This window comes from Oryzias latipes, chromosome 8 (assembly GCF_002234675.1).
Source record: "Oryzias latipes chromosome 8, ASM223467v1".
Classification (NCBI taxonomy): Eukaryota; Metazoa; Chordata; class Actinopteri; order Beloniformes; family Adrianichthyidae; genus Oryzias; species Oryzias latipes.
In genome coordinates, this window is record NC_019866.2 from 17,595,240 (window position 1) to 17,617,471 (window position 22,232).

Sequence of the window (22,232 nt, forward strand, 5' to 3'; positions counted from 1 at the left end):
AATTTTGAAATTATGTTAATAGGGCATATTGCTTTTATTAATGTTTTAAAAGTTTTAAGAAACCTTGGGTTATCTGTGGGTATGTTAACACGGTCTTCTTTTTAATGGTAGACTTGGATATTGATACGCCTACCTCCTGGAAAGTGTTGTTCACTTGGTTGGCTGTTGTGAACGGGTTCCTCTTCACCATGGAAATGATTCTGCGATCATCCACCACTGTTGTCTTCCGTGGACGTCCAGGTCTTTTTGCGTTGCTGAGTTCACCAGTGCTTTCTTTCTTTCTTTCTCAGGATGTACCACACTGTTGATTTTTCCACTCCTAATACTGTAGCAATTTCTCGCAAGTTTTTTTTTTCTGTTTTCTCAGCTTAATGATCGCTCTTTTCACCTGCATAGAGAGGTCCTTTGACCGCATGTTGTCTTTTCACAGCATAATCTTCAAAATGCAAGCACGAGTCCTCTAATCAACTCCAGGCCTTTTTATCTGCTTCACTCATAATGACATAACAAGGGAATTGCCCACACCTGCCCATGCAATAGCATGGAAATCAATTGTCCAATTACTTACAAGCCCATGAAATGAAGGGACTCTGTTTAAGAAATGCTTCAGTTTTTCACATTTTATGCAATCTTTAATGCTCAAAAAATATTTACTAGGTCTTCTGATTGATACATTACCAAGGGGGTTCCTCACAATGACATTCAAGCCAAACAAACCCAGATACACCCAAACAAAATAAACCAGCCACTATATCTGCTAGTCACAAAACAGCTTTTTTATAATGAACAGAAACTGAAATTGTCTTTGACAGACCTTTGACCAGCAAAACCCAGAAGAATTACAAAATATACCCAAAGAAAAACACCCTAATAAATAAACGACCTTTCTCCAGCGACAAACAAACCCGCTGAAAAAGAAGAAACAACAAAAAAAAGAGTCAATAGTTCTCCGTCCCCTCCTGATATGATACAAAGGAAAAATATTTGAATAATCCGTTTGGAAAAAAGTTCCTCAGAAAATACAAAAATGAAGTCTCAATCTTCACATGGTACCATGACCTACAAAAAAATATATATACATCCAAAAAATGAATATTAAGGGTTGGTCTAACCGCTTCCAAGCATAATCCAAACACCGCTCCTTCGAGTGCGCTCCTCACATCCAGAACGCCGCTTTCCGGGACACAGTCCTTCCGCAACAGCTCCACCAAGATGAAGATTAGGATTAAGTATCTCCCGCTATTCTTCCAATACTGGTAGATGAATGAAGAGATGACAAATTGCGGCTGCAGACTTTCAGCGTCTGGCACCGCCACGGCCCTCTCCTTCAGCGTCTGACGTCTCTCCTCATTCAGCGTCTCCCGCTCCTCTTTTCAAATTCCCTTTGGTTTCCGCCTCTAACGATTGTTTACTCAGTCAAAAGGTCCCATAGTCAATAACGCCATTAATCATATTCATAGGCAGTGTACACAGGATTTTATGCTATAATTCCCAAATTTTCTTTTCATATGCATTTTCCCTTGAGTAATCAGTTTCTTTTCTCCTTATATTTTACATTTTTTCATTATTCATTCATTGTACTTTTCATTCGTTTTTCAATGTGGCGATGTCACAAATGATCGCTCTTTTCACCTGCATGGAGAGCTCCTTTGACCGCATGTTGTCTGTTCACAGCATAATCATCAAAATGCAAGCACGAGTCCTCTAATCAACTCCAGGCCTTTTTATCTGCTTCACTCATAATGACATAACAAGGGAATTGCCCACACCTGCCCATGCAATAGCATGGAAATCAATTGTCCGATTACTTACGAGCCCATGAAATGAAGGGATTGTGTTTAAGAAATGCTTCAGTTTTTCACATTTTATGCAATCTTTTTGTTCAGGCCATGGAACAAAAGCTGAAAGTCTGCACTGCAATGGCATCTGAGTTGTTTTATTTAAAATTCACTGTGGTAATGTACTGAAACTAAATTAGAAAGAATGTGTCTCTGTCCAAATATTTATGGTCCTGACTGTATATCCTTTGGTTGCACTCTTAAAAACAGCAGTTCCAAACCATGATGCTTCCTCCACTGTTCTATACACAATACTAACTTTTGAAATTCTTGTGTATTAAATGTTAATTTAGAGAGGAATTGGCTTTTTAATGGTAACTGTTCTTTTTTTTTGTTTGCACATAAAGAGTTTTGTTGTTGCCAGCAGGACAAACACTTTGAAGCTCCTCAGAGACTGAAGAAGAGCACAGGAATTCCTCGCTCTTTCATGGTTGAGGTGGATGATCCCAACATCAAAGGTGTCATGGTAACCAACTGTGGGCGCTACGCAATTCCTGCTATTGATGCGTGAGTATACGTGTAATGTTGTGCTGTTCATTTTTTATTTTCTGGGTACCATCATTTGAAAAGTTAATTCTGTCTGCTGCTGCACAGCGGTACAGGGGTTAGCACTCTTGCCTCACAGTAACAATGTCCCCCGGTTCAAGTCCCAGCTGAGGAACCTGAAACAGAACACAGATGGAGACCTCTCTGTGTGGAGTTTGCATATTCTCCCTGTGCATGCATGGGTTTTCTCCGGGCATTCCGGGGTCTCCGGGCTTCTTCCCACTAAAACATGCTTCATAGGTTAATTGGTTACTCTAAATTGTCCATAGGTGTGACTGTGAATGTGCATGGGTGAGTGATTTGTGCCCCTGCGACAGACTGACGACTTGTCTAGGATGTCCCCTGCCTTCGTCCACGAGTGGCCGGGATAGTCTCTGGCATCCCCATGACCTCGAAAGGAGCAAAATAGGTTTAGAAGGTGAATGAATGAACTTCTCTTTGCTAACTAGTTAAAATAAAACATACTGTATTCTTCCTATTTATCGACCAAAAAAGTTTTTTTCATACCTACATTGTGGATAACTTTAAGAAGTGTATTTTTTTAAATAACATATTTATTCACTTGTGCAAATGTTGGCAAAATCTGCAAATCAGTGGTAATAATATTAACTTTAAATAGGTGCTGAAAAACAGAATTGGGCAACTTTGTTAAAAAAAAAAAAAGTAACGAAAAACATTATTGTGCTGGAATTATATAAATTCTTCCCGATCCAGTTCAAGCAAGTAATCAAACTCTATTGACAGTTCAAACACTACTGTGCATGTGCGAATGATTTATTCCGACCAAAAGTGTGACCCATGTGAACGTTTGTTACAATCGGAAAACGTTTTTTTGGGCCCATGTACACAGTTGAATTGTAATCCGACCATTGATCCGATCAAGATATTTTGCACATGTAACTGCGGCTTATAGTGTCGACTCGCAGCGTGGCAGGGGCGTGGCATCACATTGGACGATGGTATCATCGGCACAACCCTATCAGCGACAGACTGGCAACCTGTCCAGGGTGTACCTCGGCTTTGCCTAACAGTAGCTGGGACAGGCTCTGGCAGTCCCAGACCCAAAAGGGATATAGTGGGTTAGACTACGGTCACATATGCTATGAGGCCACCGCACAGCAATCTTAATGCAAGATTTCAGCAAAATGAACGGTTGGCCGCGTGGTGGCATTTGTCTTTGTTTTTTTTTTCTAACTGGTCCTGTCCAACAGCTGTACAAACAGATGAGAGCTGAAGGTCTCTTGTGTTGGACATATTTTGCTTTTACAACAGGGGGTTATGAATCTTCTGACACACCAGATGTATATTTGAATAAACCCCTTCTGTAATTTCGGCTAAACTTTATTCATCTTAATTGTATTTGTAACAGTTTTTTGTTGGACCAGACAGAAAAGAAAAGGGGGGGGGGGGGTAAACCATGAAGCAGCATAAAGCAACTAGTTGCTGGATGTTTATAATCATTACGGTTAGGTTTAGATGTAATACAAATCTAGAAGGGGCGGGGCCTATCCACAAACACATTCAAATGTTACAAACACACCTGATGGCTCCAAAAGTGTTCACTCACAAACATGTCAACATGTAAACAACAAAACGAACATTCACACACACATACTTATGCACTCAGACTACTATTTGTGCAAGGTGAGATAGCACCTGTGCTCGAGTAATTGTTTTCATTTTTATGAGTTGGATGACGGAGTGTAAAAAGAAGGAGCCAGAGTGCTCAGCCAACCCCACATCAAGGCCCTCGCCGTAGCAGCAGCGGCAGCCAGAAAGCCCCAACTCCCGCACAGTAGCAGATAGAGAACAACCGCCTGCCGAGCAATCACATCCACCGCCAGGGCCATCAGGATCGCCACAGGGGCCCCCAATGCCAGAGAGTAGGGAGGCATATGGGGACAGAGAGTGCAAGCTCCAGCCCAATCAGAAGAGCAGCCCCCCCCCGCCACCCCGGGAGGGCCCAACCACTGCCAAGTTGCTCCTCCCCCAAGGATGCATCGCTCAAAATCCGAGTTGTGGTGCAGAATGGCCTGCTTTTTAAAATACCCCTGGCTGCCGGTGGCACTTACTATGATCGTCGCCATTTTGAGACATTTACATTGTTCAAACAGGGCTGCCGCCGCCCAGCTGTCACCCTATTTCTTAAAGGCATCATCCCTGACCAACTGCCGACGTATGAATTCATGATCATACCAACGATTTTCAAAAAAAGCGGGTGGCGGCAGCTGATCTTGGAGATGCTGCTGATGCCTCCCCATTGCACTGTTGCAGTTGTATACGTAACCGTAGCATCAAAGAAACAGATTGATGGATTAGATGTGTTTTGTGTGTGTGTACACTGTATCTTTAAGTACAATTATGTCTATTTAGAATCAGGAGCAAATATTATGTCAAAAAGATATAGTAAAATTTTTGTTTTTTTATTCTCAAATCATTTTATGAATTACCATGTTAAATAGATTTTACAATAAGTTTTCTTTTCATTGCCTTTTTTTTTAATAGCTGAATTGGCTTAAAATAAACCAGTTAATTAATAAATGGTTGCAGACTTCAAACTTCACTTTCTTAACAGGGTCCGTTGTCATGAGTTTGCAAATCAAATCTTTATCAAGATTCAAATTATTATTTTTTACTTAAAAAAAACAAATTTTTTGTTAACTGTGTCTCAAAAGTTGATAAATATCTCTTTGTTACATGTCTATAGTGAGGCGTACGCCATCGGCAAGAAGGAAAGGCCTCCATTTTTACCGCAGAAGCAGCCCAAGTCTGAAAGCGAGGATGATCCGGTCCCTGATGAACTTCTTTGCCTCATATGCCGCGACCTGCTGGATGATGCCGTGGTCATACACTGCTGTAGAAACAGCTACTGTGATGACTGTGAGCTTAACATTTACAAAACATTTACTAAAAATTGGGTGTGCATTGACCAATACGTTCCATCCTTTGAATGATTAAACAATGAATGATTACAGCTCCGACTTGTACTGCTTTATTTAACATAAAATATAGTGTTTTTATGTCATAGTCCTAGTGTCTTCCATCTCTTTCAGGCATTCGAACCACATTACTTGACTCGGATGATCATGTTTGCCCCACGTGTGGTCAATCCTCTGTTTCCCCAGACAGCCTGACAGCCAATAAATTTCTCAGACAGGTAAGATTACGTTTTTATTTTATTTTTTAAATAGTTTGCGCTCTATAGTCTGATAAAAGTGTAAAAATAAAATGAACAGAAATTCCTTTTATGTTCTTTCAAACTCAGGCTGTTAACAATTTTAAGAAAGAGCGAGTGGGTGGAAACAGCTTGAGGAAAAAGCCTGCCATCACCACGCCTCAGAATTTAACTCCATTACCTGGTCCTGCCCTGCCCCCTCTCACTCTAAAAAAGCTTCTACAGCCACAGCACATGCAACAGGTAAAGCTTTTGACAGTAGTGTTGCAAACTGCATTTGATTTTGAATTGTTTATGATGCTGTTGTTTTAAATATCCATAAATAAAGACAGAGAACGGTTCAACAACCATTGTTGAATCTCCTCTACAGGATTCTCAACTGAACCATCAGACAGCTTCAAAGCGACCATCATGTCGCGCTTCTGACGTCGTCCTGCCTGTAGCAACAGATCTCGCCGGGGGTAGTGGCTCATCTAAATCTTCTCTGTCAGCACAAAGCCTCTTGACAGCTAGAATGTAAGCTAACATATGAAACACACATACACTGTAACTAACCTATCCTTATTAATATTTCATGATACACCTGCTGAAAGCTGTAAGCTAGCAGGAAAAGTGTAAACAAAGGCACCTACAACTTAAAGGTGAATGAACTACTGCTGCTCTGCAGAAAAAATATATTAAAAAATAACACTGGCTCTTAGGTTTTGGCTAAAAACTTTATAACCATAACTAACAGACCACTGGAAACTTTTTTAGATCATACAGGCATACTGTATGTGACTATAGCTTCATGTAGATATAACGACCAGTTTTTACTTGTTATTTTCAGTAGGAAACACCCAAAAGTACTGTTATTTATGGATGTACCATAAATAACATCATCATGTACATTCTAACTCTACAGTTCACAGAGCTGACTTTCACCTGGTTGAGATTTCTTGGGTGATTAGGCTGTTGTTTTCTCCATGACATTTGTTTTGTTTACTAAGTGAGACTGAAGGAAAGATGCACAACAACTCATCCACTGTTTCCCTCGACAAAGAACCTGTGGATAGTCTGTCAAAGCTGGTTTCAGAGGTGAGGAAATATATACAGAACAAATGTAAAAACACTTCGACTCTGTAGTTTATGGAATGTAATTTTTGTTCAGGTCAGCCAAACTCAAGTGTCTGAAGTGAAAGAAAAGCTTTCCTCCTCAGGTGAGGGAATGAAACGTTAATATTTAGGAAATGTGTATATATACAGTACAGACCAAAAGTTTGGACACACCTTCTCATTCAAAGAGTTTTCTTTATTTTCATGACTATGAAAATTGTAGATTCACACTGGAGGCTTTAAAACTATGAATTAACACATGTAGAATTATATAAATAACAAAAAAGTGTGAAACAATTGAAAATATGTCATGTTCTAGGTTCTACATAGTAGCCACCTTTTTGCTTTGATTACTGCTTTGCACACTCTTGGCATTCTCTTGATTTGAATGTCCAAAGGTTTGGTTTGTACTGTGTATTCTTTTGTAAGTTTTGTCAGAAAAGTTTTTTTTTCTCTCTGGTTGCACAGATCCAGTCGTGGGATTGTCTGGATCATCCTCTACCTGGGACGGGTACAAAACGTGCAGATATTCATATTAAAACTGTTATATTTTAATGTAAATTTCAAATGGCTGTTTTCTTCCTTTGCCTTCCCCAGCAATACATTGTCTTCCACATGTACTTCCTCTGGAAGCTTGACTGAATCCAACTCCCAGCAGCCTAGAAACTCCCACTCCTCCTTATCTTCCTCGCCGTCCTTCTCTTTTCTCTCACCATTCTGCCCCAACTCGCTCATCAACACACCAATCCCAACAGGCCAACTTAACAGCACTTACCAACCAACCCTGACCACCTGGACACTTCCCCCCGGGGACGCCCCTTCTTCTGCCCCCATTCCCAAGAAATGGTACGGTTACCATAAAAACGATAGAGACAGGTATGCAAAAGAATTTCCTATTTTTCCAGAGAATTATTATAGCTTATGTAATTTAAGTCATATATCATTGCTAAACATGCTGTTGAGACTGTTCACAAGTTTATTTTTGATAGCTATGTTTAGCTAATCAAATATAAACTTAACTTCCATTCATTCATACATAGTTTTTTTTATTTTACATTAAAGAATCAAACACACTTTTGTGTGGTGTTATTTTAAAAACTGTAACCCTTACTGCAGAAATTAAAAACAAATACAAAAAAAAGAACAAGCTGTATTGTCTACAGTAATCCTCCGCCCATTCGCGGTTTAATATTCGCGCCCCGCCCATTCGCGGATGACGTGACATCACAAGCTTGAGGCACAGAACAGCGCTCATTCCGCGAATTTTGAAAAACGATTTACTCTGTACTTTACTGTAAAGTATTGTTTACGCGTTTAAGATGCCATCCAAACGCCCTGCATCATCTCCAGCTTCTGGAAATGAACCCAAACGGCAGAAAAAGGTTCTGACTCTGCAGAGGCTCTGGCTTTGGGAGTTTTAAAACAGCGTCAATTATTCGCGGATTTTCGTTATTCGCAAGGGGGTGAGGAACGTAACCCCCGCGAATACGGGGGGATTACTGTATATCTTTGTTTTTCACATATATAGCTATAATGAAAATGAATACAATCTTGCTATGGTACGTTCCTAAATACGTTTTTCCGTGTCATAATGACTGATATTTTATTTTAAATATCAAATATCTTCCTATTTGTATGCCTTACAGGGATTCCCCTTCTCATTTCAAGCCCAAGACGTCCCATTCCTATGGCCTTTCATCCACTCACTCTAGATCCAGGTATTTTTTTTAAACTGCTTTTTTTTTAAAGATAATGTGATACTTAATTAATCCCATAGTGGGGAATTTGTTTGTGTATATAAATGAACTGAACAGCAAATGTGGGATCAACAAGCATAAATCTAATTATTAAAGTTCCATTCTGTTCATATCCATATCTATTTTAAAAACCTTCCCAGTGGTCTTTAAATTATGATTATTCTAAATAGCTCACTTAAAGTTAGTAACAGCAGCTTGTAAACTCAAATGCACTACCAATTGAGGGGATATTTATAAAAATGGGAGATGGGACGAAAGAGTGCCGAAAACTCAGGATAAACGCAACTTGACGGCAAAAACTAACAGCTTAGCCGAGCAAGGTAAAGCATTGGCTTTGGCAATGGCATTAAAAATTTGACTGTTCAATATATAACTGGACAAATCGCGTCACCCATAGAAAATGTCTTGCTTCCAGTTCCAACCAAGTAAATTCAAATCGGTCCCCATTTTTCTGCGACATGTCCATCTCCATGTTGGAACCAGATGTCTTCACTAAGCCATGATTGGCCCATCTACATTTCTATGGCAACCACTCTCTCCAATCAGGAGTGAGCTTGTTTGAAGGCCACACCCCCACCACCTGATTGGTCAGTTTATAACTTGAATAACTTGGGCTGCTCCAAACATATGAAAAAATTTGGATTAGCAATTATTGTTAATTATTTATGTCTTTTACCAATTATGGTTACCTTTTATTTTTACTTTTAGTTTGATTTTTATTTCCAGAGCCTCCTCAGTTGCATTCTCTCCCTCTGAGTCAGCTGCTGTTCAGCCCCTGCGGCTCAAGATGGGAACATGCATCACCACCTTGCAGTGGTGTTGCTGGGTCCCCGCCTGTGATGCTGAATTTGGCTGTCTATACAGCATTTCGCAGAGAGCGAGGTTCCAAATATTAATTTTTACACTAACAAACTTTTTCCGTGCTCAGCCTCTTTCCCAAATGTTTATCCCCATCATCAATGGCATTAGGGGTTTTGTGTGGGTTGGGTGTGGGGATGGGAATGGGGGGTTTATTTGAATTTTTATTTTGTTGTGCCTGTTTTATGTTTTTGTTTTGTTGTTAAGCACTCTGTGTTATGTTCTATATAAAAAGTGCTATATAAATAAAGTTTGATTTGATTCAAAAGCAAACTTTTTTACGAATCGGGTTCCAGGGCAACCAAAATTCTAGCGAAACGCCTAAGATTACATAAAATGAGGAACTTATTTCACAAAATCCGAGTCTCATCCACCAAAGACATCCTTTATTAACTGCACAAAATTAAAAAAAATATTTCTCAATTAGTATAAGACTCTGTATAGCTAGTCTGAACCAAAAAATAAAAACAAAACAGGCTGTCTGGCTAACTTAGATCTGCCCTCTATCGGAACCATTAAAAATAACTTTAACCTCACCCATCACTAGAAAAGATCTCGATAAAGCTATAGGGGGACTGAAAAGTAATTAAAGCCCTGGGAATGACAGTTACCCAAATGAATGGTACAAATTATTCAAAGAAGAATTTGCTCCTGTATTATTAGATTCATTTAATCGGACACTCAAAAAAAGCCAAAACTCCGCCATCATGGAAAGAAGCAATTATTTCTGTTCTGCCAAAAAAGGGAAAAATAAGAAGTAATTTGGACATCCTAAAAGATTATGGAGGGAAATCAAGGTATAAATTAAATAATTCCAAGACTCAAATACTAGGCATAAATTACAAACCATCTGAACCACTCAGAAGAAAATTAAAACTGCAGTGGGACTTATGGGAATAAAATAGTTCATTTACTTGACAGCAAAACTAAATACAATAAAAGACATAGAGAAAAAAAAGGTTTTGCCTCTCAGGAAGGGAGAGGCTTGATAGAAATTACAACAAAAGCTTATAAGAAGCTGCCCTCAAAGAAAGTTTCTAAATGTAATGGTTTCGACTTGTGTTTAAAACAAAAATGGTACTCAAAACTGCAGGTGGACCTGTCGATTTCACGAAAAATTAATCTGCCTTTCCCTTTGTACCTCAATAAGTTCAAGACAATGAAGACAACTTGGGTTGAAAAATATAACAAGGTTATTTATCAGTCCCCACATAAAGAGCAAACAGCTGAGGACTCCATGAAATGCTGGAGACTCCGGGGACATGAATGCTAACCATTCTCACATCTTTGGAGGAAATTTGTTGTATGGAGAAAATTACATTTCAAATACATTTGAAAGCTGAAAATTTTCAATTCCAATGGAGTAAATTGAAGCCAGCTCAGAACTAAAGCTCAAAGCTAAATGTTTGTTGTACCCCACTTATTCCACTTTGTTTAATTTTTTTATTATATTTTTCAAGATTGTTCTTTACATCTACAAAATGTTAAAGAAAAGGTAAAAAAAAACATTATTTTTATCAGACTGAATCTAAAAATGTCTGCATAAAAACCAATAAAGAATAAAAAAGAAATAAAGAAACTTTCACTGGTAGTCGTTTTACATACTGGCATTTAATGAAGTGTCAAAGATTGCACAGAAAATGAGTGTAGTACACAGTATGGATAAAGCAAAAGCAAAACAAGCAGTGTCTACTTGAGTATTGCACATTGTGTCAACTGCAGAGATTTTTTGGTTTAAGCAACAAAAAAAACATAGATATAAGAAACCTAGTTAAGATATTCAGTCATAAGTTAATTTGAAAAATACAGAAAACATAGATGCATCAAACCTACTTAAACACCCCTCAAATGCTAATGGTGTTTTGGTGTTTTAAACATTTTCTTGTAGCATTTTCTAATGATGGATAAATATGAAGCAAATTAAGCTCAAAATTGCATTTCTGAGTATTTCGTTGTGAATTAGGAGCAGATGCAAAAATGTCATTTTGAAAAAGATCATATTTTTGACGTAAAAAATCTCTGGGGCACAAACTCTCTGGGCCAATTCATTCTGATTCATCCGAATTTAAACTAGTAGATCCATGTACGTCTTTGTTTTTCTCGTCCGAACTGGTATCCGGCTCAAAACTGTATGGCTAGGTTGCTCCAATATTGCTCGCCCTTTTTCCTGCACCAGCAATGTTAGCTTAAGGATGTGAGGGGTTGCAAGGGCTGGTTTAGACTTCAAAGGGATTTGTAGTCACTTGAGTGGCATTGGTCGCAGGGCCATTGGAGTGGAACCGCCCCGATCGCTGGGACATCTGCTGATAAGATCATCCATGACTGGAATCTTACATCCATAGTGCAATCAGGTGGAAATTACGTCATTTAACCTGAAGGTATTTTGAGCGATTAGAGTACGCAATGACGGAGCAATCGCTGTCCAGAAAAATGTCTTTTTAACAATGCAAATTATGAAAACTTAATTGAAGAAGTTAGGAAATACCCACGGGGTAACTTCACACACAGACGCAGAGAGAGTGGACAATTAAGTAGAAAATAGACCAAGTTGCTGGAAAGATATATCTTGTATCTCATATCTTGCAGCACTAGAGAATGCAATTTGCCCCTTTCATTTTATTTTGTTTCCACCTCTGTATTGCCTGCCTCTGCTTAGTGGACAAATACACCACTTCCTCCTCTGCCTTTCATGTACATCCGCCTTCACAGACTCACCAAGTGTATGGGCAAGATGTCATTCAGTTTAAAAATAAAATGCTGGCGACAATCCCGTCGTTTGAAAAGTATAAACACCACTTACAAGTTCATTGCAATTATCGCAGTGTTACGCCGGTCAATAGTCATGGCTTGAGGAAGAAAGAACGATTTATTTACAGTGGAGAGCAAGTCAGCAACAAAAGAACAAACTAATGAAAAGAATGCATTTTCAACTGCCGCCCGCAATAGGCACGCGGCTGGAACACACACATTTTTTTACACCGCTACATTCCTCCCCTGCTAATTGAATGGTGTCCACAACATTCGTGCGACAGCATAAAGCAAAAAAAACAACATGACAGTAAATAAATAACAATATTTTCACTCTAATTCACACATGCCACACATTACTCCAATGTAGTGGTCTTAATAGAATGATCAGAACAGTTCATTTGTCATTTGTGATGTACCACAGTCATAAGAGTCCAATTTTTCCATTGTTATGAACTAGGCTAGAATACACAGCACAGGGTCCAAGTGTGAGCAGTGGTAACCATGGCACACAGTAGTGTCCATACAGCAGCATGGCTGCATCAACATCTAGTGGATAGACCTGCCGACCCTGAAGCCCCACCACACGACTGGTCGGATGACCCAGTGTGTCTTAGGTTAGAGTTTCTCTGTGATGTCTGTCCCGCTGAGATATTCGTGGCTGCTTTATCAGTCCAGTCTCTTTCTTGAGCACAAGCGGGATCTGTCCACAGAGTCTCTTGTGCTTTATCTGGAACATCAATTTCAGCTCTGTTACTGTCCACAGGCTCCTCTGCTAGAGTCTCCACCCTGTGCTCCGTTGCAGTGACAGGGGCTGAGAGTGCAGCAGGTGAAGTCTGCCCCAGCATACATCTGTGCTCCGTTGCTGCAGTGCCAAATCTGGGCTGCTGCTCCACCTCTGGAGCGCTGGGATTGGCCCCACGCTACTTCCCAGACCTTGTGACAGTTTTTTTGCCTATCTGCAACACACTGTTCTTGAAGCTAATTCCCATCTGAGCTTAATGCCTCTTCTCTTTTTTCAATAGTTGGATGTCTTTTTCTAGGCTTTGTCTGTGTTTCTTTTCTCACAGGGTTTTGCCTTTGTTTTTGCGGAGGTAAAGCATTACATGGCATTAGCTTGTTTCTTCGAAGAACTCTGCCCTTTCCTGTGCCACATTCGGGTTTTACTTCATACACTGGGCTGTTTTCTCATTTTTGGGACACAACTACATATATTTGTTTTTCCCATTATGAACATAATTTTCCTGGTCCTCTGCGATCCAACATGTTCCTCACAAGAACCCTGTCGCCCAGTGAAAGGACTGGACTTTGTCTCTTTTGGTCGTAATATGTTTTGCCCCTGGTTGTATTTCTTTAATTCTTTTTGGATGCAATATCATATGCTTCTTGCACTTGTTGTAATTTCTGAGCATATTCTTGTGGTAAGACATGTCTTTCTTCGCCTTTCAATCCAACGAATAAATCGATTGGTAATCGTGGGTCTCTTCCGAAGAGCAAGTAAAGGGTGTGTAACCTGTGGCTTCGCTGACAGTGCAGTTGTAGGCATGTACGACTTTGTTTACATAGTCATTCCAGTTCACCTTTTTTTTCCTCATCCAAGGTTCGCAACATTGCTAATAAGGCTCGGTTAAATCTTTCTGCTGGGTTCCCCTGAGGGTGGTAAGGGGTCATTTGTAAGTTTTTAACACCTGTGAATTTTTGAAGTTTCATGAATAGCTGGTTTTCAAATTCTTTGCCTTGATCATTAAGTATTTTTTCAGAAAATCCAAATTTTAAAGCAAAATGATTCAAAATCTTGTCAGCTGCAGTCTTGCCTGATTTGTTTCAGGTTGGGTAGGCTTGTGCAAATTTTGTAAAATTGTCCACAATCACGAAAATGTAGGGGTGTAAGAAAAAATCGATTCGGCAATATATTGCAATACTTCATTTGGCAATACTTTTATCGATTCAAAATGCTGCCAGGACGATATTTATTTAATTATTTCTGAGCGTCCTTTAGTGTCTGACTCTTGTCGTCCCCTTCACCCTCCGGCAGCAGAGCACACGGAGCCTCTTTGAGCAGCTCTACTCTGCAAAAAATAACAGGAAGACTGCGGTCAGAGGCAGCTTGTTCTGTTGTTATGAGACATAAACTACTTCGTTTTTACCTGGAATGGATACCAAACAGAAACTCTGAGCCATGTTAATGCCAGTAAGATATAAAAACGTGAATTGCTGTGCTTTTTAGCGGCTCAGATAAATACGAGTGAAGCACGGCAGCGGCTAATGCGCTTAGTATCGGCTAAAATGCTATCGACAAAGAAGCGGGTCAAAGTTCTGCAGAACCTCCCAGCAACATATTCTAATTTAGGGACCTGTTGGATCAAAGGGATGTGTACAACGCTCTGAAAAAAGGCCGACATCGTCAGATCGTGGCGAGGAGCGTTACCAGTTACTTCCGTGTGTGGGAAACAAACTGGTGCAGCAGATATGTAAACAAAGCCCCTTTTTTTGTCACATTAAAGCAACTTTCCTTCGTTCTGTCATGCTGCCTCGTCATCACAGTTTATTGTTTCTGGAAGAAAATCAGTGTGTCCCCCCCACCACACCCTTTATTTTTGAAGCACCATTCAGGCTCCTGAACTGTTTAAAAGCACTAGAGAAGCTACATTAACCAATGCTGAAAATAAACAGCATTTTATTTCCCCAAAAGAAACTTATTGGTTAAGGAACATTCATTATTTGTTTTTTCTTACACTGAAAAATATATATATTTTTTTGCAAATCAGACAATGTTGACTGTTCCCTTTCTATATTTTAACTTACCAAAATAAAAGCACTATAATTTGGCTTTGGTAAACGCAAGTTACATATGAGATACAATTGCAGTGCTCAACATTGTGATCATTAAATAAACTGAATTTTACCATTTTATTACAGTGGAAGGCATTAAATTCAGGTTAAGTTTTTTCAAAGTCACATTTTAAAAAAACAGGAAATATGTTTCGGTAAAATATCGGGATATGTATTGTATCGCGGGGCGCGTATCGAGATACACACACCCCTACTAAAATGTACTCATGCCCTCCCCTGTTTTTTTTCCAGATTCAGATAACCTTTTACAGTGTTTTTCAACCGGTGTGCCGCGGCACAGTAGTGTGTCAGGTGTGCTGTGGGAAATTACCCATTTTCCCCGATCTAAAAACATTTACCTTCGCTAAGATATCAGATCTGTGTTCCAAACATGCCTTAATAAAACACAGAGGAGTTAGGAACATGAAAGATCATAAAATACTTTTTTCTTTCTGTTTATTTGATTCTTTAAAAGATACTTTGATAAGAATGACGGTTTAGCCGCAACTTCAGCTCTGCTTTCGAAAAAGTCTTTTCTTTCAACTGTCTCTGCCAATCATTCTTGGACCCCTAATCATACGTCACCAGTCTGACCAATCAGAAGTGGTTAACGTCCTCACTTCCTTGTTCCGACTCTCAGTTCCAACAAAAATAACAGCTAAATCTTGTCTCTTTAGCTTTCCGCAGAAACCGGTGTCAGATCATGGAACAAGTGGACAAAATAATGAAGCTCAGAGACGCAAATCTGTCTGCCATCAGCGTCAGTTTTTGTACTACATCTCCCATGATGCATTGTGTTAAAGTGACAGCATCTCTGTGCTACAATGAGTCTACTCTGTTAAACGTCTTAAAACCACAACGAACACACATCAAACAGTTTTTAAACTTTTCTGCCACAAGTATCACAAAAATGCATGTAAGACTGGGGGGGGGACTGTACATCAATACAGACTAAAGAGTTTCTCCTTTTTTAATGTTTGGATGCTGGTGTGTCAAGGATAAAGTGTGCCTTGGTTCAAAAAAGGTTGAAAAACCCTGATCTATTGATATTATTTCAAATGGTGCAGTTGCTGGCAAGTGACACAAGGGGGCTCTGCTTTGGACGACTGGTTTCTTCTGAATGTTATATTTGCAAACTTGTGTTATGAAGACTCAATGTCAAGAATGCAAACTCATGTTTGCATTCTTGGCTAATAAAATCGTTGTCTGGCAAGGTGTAAAACTCTGTCTACGCCCAGGTCACCCATTTCAGTGTGAAGATATTTATCAACCTGTCCATTGTACTGCTCTGGAAGTACAATTTGGGAACATGTTGCCGTTTTGCGCTTCAACAACCCTTCTTGAGAAATGTACAGTCTTTTCCATTCGTGAAGCATATGCTTGAACTTTGTTTTCATATTGCTTTCTCTCTTGGTAGGTTTTCTTCCCAATTTCTTCATTTTCAGTATTTGACCTAGGGTTGGGCGATGTCCCTTATATTGGCCGTTGACGATGTTTGCTGTCAACCATCGGGATGGACGATGATATCGTCGTGGGGGGGGGCTATTTTTAATATTTCGGTCTTTTATAATTGCTATTCGTTATTTTACTTTATTTATTTTATTTCCCAACTAATGACTCATCCGCAATTATCCAGTATAAACTGAGGGAAGTGACTTTAACAAAAAAAGTAACAAACAAACTAGAAAAGAAATGGTCCGCTCCCGCACTTAACTAGTCAAGTGGACCGGCGGAGCGCAGACTTACAGCTTTGCGTTTGAGTGGAAGGGGGGGGGGGGGGGGTGCTTTGTTACATGAGGGGTAGTATGTGGGAGATTTAGAACTGCGATCCGTTCCGCAGCTCTAGGGGAACGGGCTACAGAACTCAGAACCGGGTCTAAAAGTGTGTGTCTTAGCAGAGGATCGTGAGCACACACACACCGCTTTGGGGCGGTGTGAGCTTCAAAGCAGAAATGTCGCTCAGTCCTTAGAAATCGTTCAAACAATCACGTGGATTTGTGTCCCGAGTCGTGTCCCGACTAAATAAAGGCTGATGTTATTCCCACATGTTTACATGCAGCCAAGATGCAGATTGCAGCACTACCTAAAGCTAATGTTGCTAGCCCGTGTTAGCATACTGCTAATTCTGGCTTCTTTCCGGCTCCATTTTTCAACAGAAAAAGCACTGACCACAAGGATTAAAAATAAAACGATGAGCGAACAGGCGTTTCATAATAATCGTAAAATTATTAAAAGCACGTTTAGAAGATCGTCTTGTATATTACCGAGCTGACATATCAATGTTTATAGCCGCTCGGCAACATTGTTTTGTATTGAATTGTTACATTCAATAAAGTTTGAGAAAAAAATAGCCGCTCGACGAAACTGATATCCGCTTCCGGTTTTTCAAACCCTACTGCGCATGTGCGAATGATTTATTCCGACCGAAAGTGTGAGCCATGTGAACGTTTTTTATATTCTGAAAACATTTTTCTGGAACCATGTACACGGTTGGATTCTAACCCGACCATTGATCCGGTCAAGATATTTTTCACATGTAACCGCGGCTTATGGTGTCGACTCTCAGCGTGGCGGGGGCGTGGCATCACGATGGTGTCTCTCCATCGGGATGTCAGTCACCCATCACGATGTGGACGATGGTATCGTCCATCGGCACAACCCCTATTTGACCTATGGCTGAATTATATAGCTGTGCTTGCAATAAGTCTTGCTTAGTAACTGTAATATCTGGATGACTGTCTGCAGTTAGTTCTTGGGCATGTGGGCTACAGGTGATGATGGAGATCCAGTCTAAGGTATAGTAATCTTGTTTTTCAGTGTCATTGAATATTGCAGATAGCACTTCAGGGAGACACTGCTCAGAGTGCTTGTTCATGTAAGATTCCATACTCACAGGTGTGCGTGACAGGAAATCAGCATCGCTGTTGCTTTTTCCAGGGCGGTACTTGAGTGTTATGTTGAAGTCACCTAATTTGGACACCCAGCGATGATCTGTTGCATTCAGTTTCGTTGTCCTCGAAACATAAGTGACAGGGTTATCATCACTGTACACTGTTAGAGAAGAAGCATAAAAGAAATGGTCTCTGAACCGGTCAGTAACACCCCACTTGAGTACCAAAAATTCTAGTTTTCCTGAATGCAGTCGAGTTTTTTTCTGTTGGTGTCAATGTTCGTGAACCCAGTGGGTTTCACTATCGCACTTAAAAAATGTTGGCAGTCAATATCGTCTCGTTGACAGGCGGCGCATTGTCTTTTAGGTCGACGAACAAAGTTTCCACGGGCTCTACTGGAGGGACAATGCTTGTCATTGTGAATGCTTTCGAACAGTGAAGCAACTTGGCCATGAGCTCTCTTATGGCTGCGTTATTTTCTTCTATTTTTGAAAATAGAGGGCTTTCTTTAACTGGCTTATTTTGTTTCTCTGAGCTTTGGGCGATTTGAGCAAACCTTTCTTCACTTTGGTCTGTTGTGTTAAATCTCACCTTTTAAACATGTTTGTTTGCAGCTTTTACTGTCTGAACTCTTTCGGTTTCATTGTACTGAGCAATTTGCATCTTATGGAGTAGTACTTCACCACTGTTTTTATCTTGCAGGTACATTCGCATTTCAGCCCTGATGTTGTCTTTGACCAGACTGGCAGTAATTGACTAGAAACACTGGCTTTGGACAAGTTCTTTGTGCACGTTGAGATGCAAACAGAACCCTTTGGCGTAGATCAAGTACACAAATGAGGAATTCAAGTGCTGTTTCACTGGGTTCTGGAATTGCTTTTGACAGCTGCCGGTAAAGCACAGTTGCATCCTTTTCTGCATAATGAGCTCTTAATATTTGTCTGAAAGTCATTAGTTAGATTTGCTTTTCCCTCCAAATAGCTTCCTAATTTCAGGCCAGGGCTCACAGCTCCGATCACAGCTTCAGTTATTTCCAGCTCTGAAAAACCTTTTTTGAGGCCACTTTCGATCTGGTGTTCCAAGCTGCTGAAAATTACTGTCTCTGGAGGTTGACTCACCCACGTGTCCCTTTTATCTTAAACTCCTTTTTTCGTTCCGGGTTTCGCTGTTTCTTGAATTTCTATGAAGAAACTGTTGCAGTTGTGATGACAGGGATGTGCTTTCACTGTTTGCCTGACGCTGTGCTTGGCCCTCACCGCCGCTGGGTGGAGCTGTCTGCTCCGCCCCCGCAGGTGAAGAGAGGCGCCCAGCTCCCGCATCCCGCAGCTCCTCCCAGCGATCGGCCCCGCAGCAGGTCCTCCAGCTGCTTGTTCAGCTCCAGAAGCACCAACATGACCTCGTCCTCTTTCTCCAACAGTTCTTCTCGCTCACAGAACTTGATGAGTTTAACGAGAGCGCGTCGAGTCTTTCCTCTCGCTCGATCACCTTCCAAGATCTTGAAAAACTCGCACACCAGGCACAGCTCTTCAAATGTTAGCTGAAACAGTCACTCCTCGACTGTCTTTTCTTTGTTCTGATAACCTTCAGTATCTCCGTCGACAGATCGTCAAAAACTGTGACGTTTCATCCCTGCCATTTATTGAACGAGCGCAAAGACAACTGAGCGGGTGTATTCAGGAACTGAGTTAGCGAACCTTACAACCACACAAGCGCAATTCTAACTGAGCGACCCCCGCATTTTATAATTGCACGGCTGCAATCCTAACTAAACGGTGATCCTGCACGATCACTTCGCTCCTGGGGCACTCGCTGGGTTTCGCAGTGTTAAAGGGGCGTTTTTGTCACTTGGGGGCGGTGTTTAGGGGTGCATTTGTCACTTGGGGGCGGTAACTTTTCTGGTTGATCTGATTGACCAAAATTTGCATGACGAAATTTGGCGGGACTTTCATTTTTCAGAGCAGGGGCGTTTTATGGGCATTAATAGAAAAGAAACAGCAGCTGTAACGTGGATGAAAACGGTAACGAATGCTGTGATTTTCCCCATGAGAAAAACTTACAGCACAAAAAAACACGATGCACTTTCTTACCTTGGTCTTGGGTCATGGTTAACGTTTTTTTCCATGTTACATCCGCTGTTTTTTTTCCAATTAAAATCTAACACAAACAAGGGTGGTGAACAAGTTTGACACAAAGCTGAAATTTTTAACTGTGATTGTCAAAGAGCTACACCACGCACGGACCTGCCAGACATACACACTCAAACACGCAATTAAAGCCATGTTATTTCCCATAACACACTCCTCTGCTTACAATACAACAGCACTGGATTAAATGGCGCAGTTTCAGTTATGGGTGTTGTTGGGTGTTTTTCTTTATTTACCGTTAAAACATACCGGTAAAACATTCATGCGAGTGTGTGTTTTAAAAAGGCAGCGCACAAAAAAATGAGTTAGTTGGGATTTATTTTTCATTTTTTCAGTCATCAATCAGCGTCCAAAAATCCATCAAAGTCCTCATCTTCTGTAAATGGAATGAACAGCTGGGCTAAATTTCTATCAAACACACCCGGTTCCCTGTAGTCATCGTCAGAGTCCGTCTTGTTGCCGTGCGGCTCCAAAGCTCGAAGAAAAGTGCAAGCAGACGCGTCAGCCCAAGCTAAAGTTCTACAGTCCAAAAGTGTGGCGTAACTAGCCCGGCGCTGCCTCCCAGTAAAAGGAGCAGAGGATGGACAGCTTTTCATAGTAATCTGCTGGAAGTTGCTGCACTGGAGTAGATCTTCCAACACAGGCAACCTCGCCTTGTTTCCGCGGAAACTCAGCAGCTACTGCGTCTTCTTGTCTTGTCTGAGTTTGTTTTCCAGCTTCCTCCACTTGCGAACCATAGATTCATTTATCTTGAATTCTCTGGCAGCTGCTCAATTCCCATGTTCCTCCGCGTAGCTGATATCTTTCATTTCAAACTGTGCTTCGTAATCGTGTCTCTTTGCATTTCCAGGGTTTCCAAAACGAAGTTGTTCTGCATTATGCACACATCTGTACCTTTGTACTATGGGGGGGGTTTTATTTTACGTGCTGTTCTCTCCTAGATCCTCTTTACTGAAGTCACACAAAAACAGATTAGGGCCGCTGCGTACATTTTGGAGAAAATTTCAGACTTTTAAGTGCGCCTTATGGTCATGAAAGTACTGTATATAGAAAATATGATAAAAGGCAGAGAGCCACATGCAGAGAGCTCAAGAGCTGCCAGTTAGCCCCCCCCGCGCCTTAAAAAATGAAAGTCCCGCCCCGCTGCCTTGCCGGATTTGACATGCAAATTTTGGCCTATCAGATCAACCAGAAAAGTTACAAAAGTGACAAAAACCACTCTGCGCGCTCGCAAACCCACCAAGCGCAGGAGCGAAGTGAGTGCGCAGATTCACCGGTTGTAAGGCTGTAAGGTTCACTCACTCGGTTCCTGCTCAATTGTCCTTGCGCTCGTTCAATATATGGCAGCGATGAAACGCCAAAAAAAACTAAAATAAAATTTCTGTGACCTCCAAATTGTTATGTCGGTCAATAGTCGAGGCGTGAGGAAGAAAGAACGATTTATTTACAGTGGAGAACTTCAACAAAAAAAAAGTAAAGAAAAGAATGCATGAACAGTCACAGCTGCTGGCCCTGATCTGCCCGTGTTTTTTTCAAACATCTTCCCTCATGGCTTCTTTCAACTGCTCTTTTCAACTGCCGCCTGCAATAGACACGCGGCTGGAACACACACACAGAAATTTATTTTACGCCGCTACACAGGCAAAACCAGCCAACATTAGTATGAAGTAGTCTGCGCAGTTTTGGATATGATTGATGTGATGGCTGTGAATTATAATCGGCCCTAAGATAGCACGAGAGAGTGTAAACAGATTATAATAGGAAATGGGCGTGGGTTTACTTAAACCCAAACAGTCCCACCCGCACCTTAGAGGTACATTTCTAATGAACTGCTGCCGCTCTCCAGAAACTATGTCCTAGAAAATAACACAGGTTTTAGATCTGGGCTAAAACAGCATAATTATTATTAAAAGACCACTGGGAACACTTTTACAATAAATCAAAAGGTGATTGAAGTGGGACTTTAAGGTTCTATACCAGGGGTGTCAAACTCATTTTCCCCAAGGGCCACATCAGCTTAATGGTTGTCCTCAAAGGGCCAGATATAACTTATACATGTAACTAAATGTAATGAAAAATAAATGCAACTATCCTTAATGTTAAATAACTCATTATTTATTTATAATAACTTTTTAAAGTGACAATTACAGTTGCATAGAAAACATATTGTAACGTACAGCAGGTACGTCACTTGCAGCGGGAAGTACGGGAGCCAAGCAGTTGACCAGTTGAGCTATCAATCTGGCTGCGCTGGAGAACTGTCCGTGTCCCATACAACGCACGACTCCGAACAGTCTCAATGAGGAGGAAGCAGAAAAAGAAGCTGAGAGTGCAGTCTCCTTTCCAGG

The 22,232-nt window shown here is 40.7% G+C and overlaps 1 protein-coding gene across 3 annotated transcripts in view; it reads left to right on the forward strand.

The window, feature by feature from the left end:
- Nucleotides 1–22,232, forward strand: part of rbbp6 (RB binding protein 6, ubiquitin ligase) — a 41,334-nt gene that overhangs the window by 13,381 nt on the left and 5,721 nt on the right. For 2 of the 3 annotated variants that reach the window (XM_023957705.1, XM_023957703.1), the window contains exons 7-16: nucleotides 2,203–2,345; nucleotides 5,092–5,264; nucleotides 5,438–5,541; nucleotides 5,650–5,802; nucleotides 5,930–6,075; nucleotides 6,549–6,636; nucleotides 6,710–6,758; nucleotides 7,123–7,165; nucleotides 7,252–7,530; nucleotides 8,301–8,372. In XM_023957705.1, the coding sequence (XP_023813473.1) occupies nucleotides 2,203–2,345; nucleotides 5,092–5,264; nucleotides 5,438–5,541; nucleotides 5,650–5,802; nucleotides 5,930–6,075; nucleotides 6,549–6,636; nucleotides 6,710–6,758; nucleotides 7,123–7,165; nucleotides 7,252–7,530; nucleotides 8,301–8,372 (1,250 nt within the window). The remainder of the gene's footprint in view (nucleotides 1–2,202; nucleotides 2,346–5,091; nucleotides 5,265–5,437; nucleotides 5,542–5,649; nucleotides 5,803–5,929; nucleotides 6,076–6,548; nucleotides 6,637–6,709; nucleotides 6,759–7,122; nucleotides 7,166–7,251; nucleotides 7,531–8,300; nucleotides 8,373–22,232) is intronic. The other variant, XM_023957704.1, reaches the window with a different exon arrangement.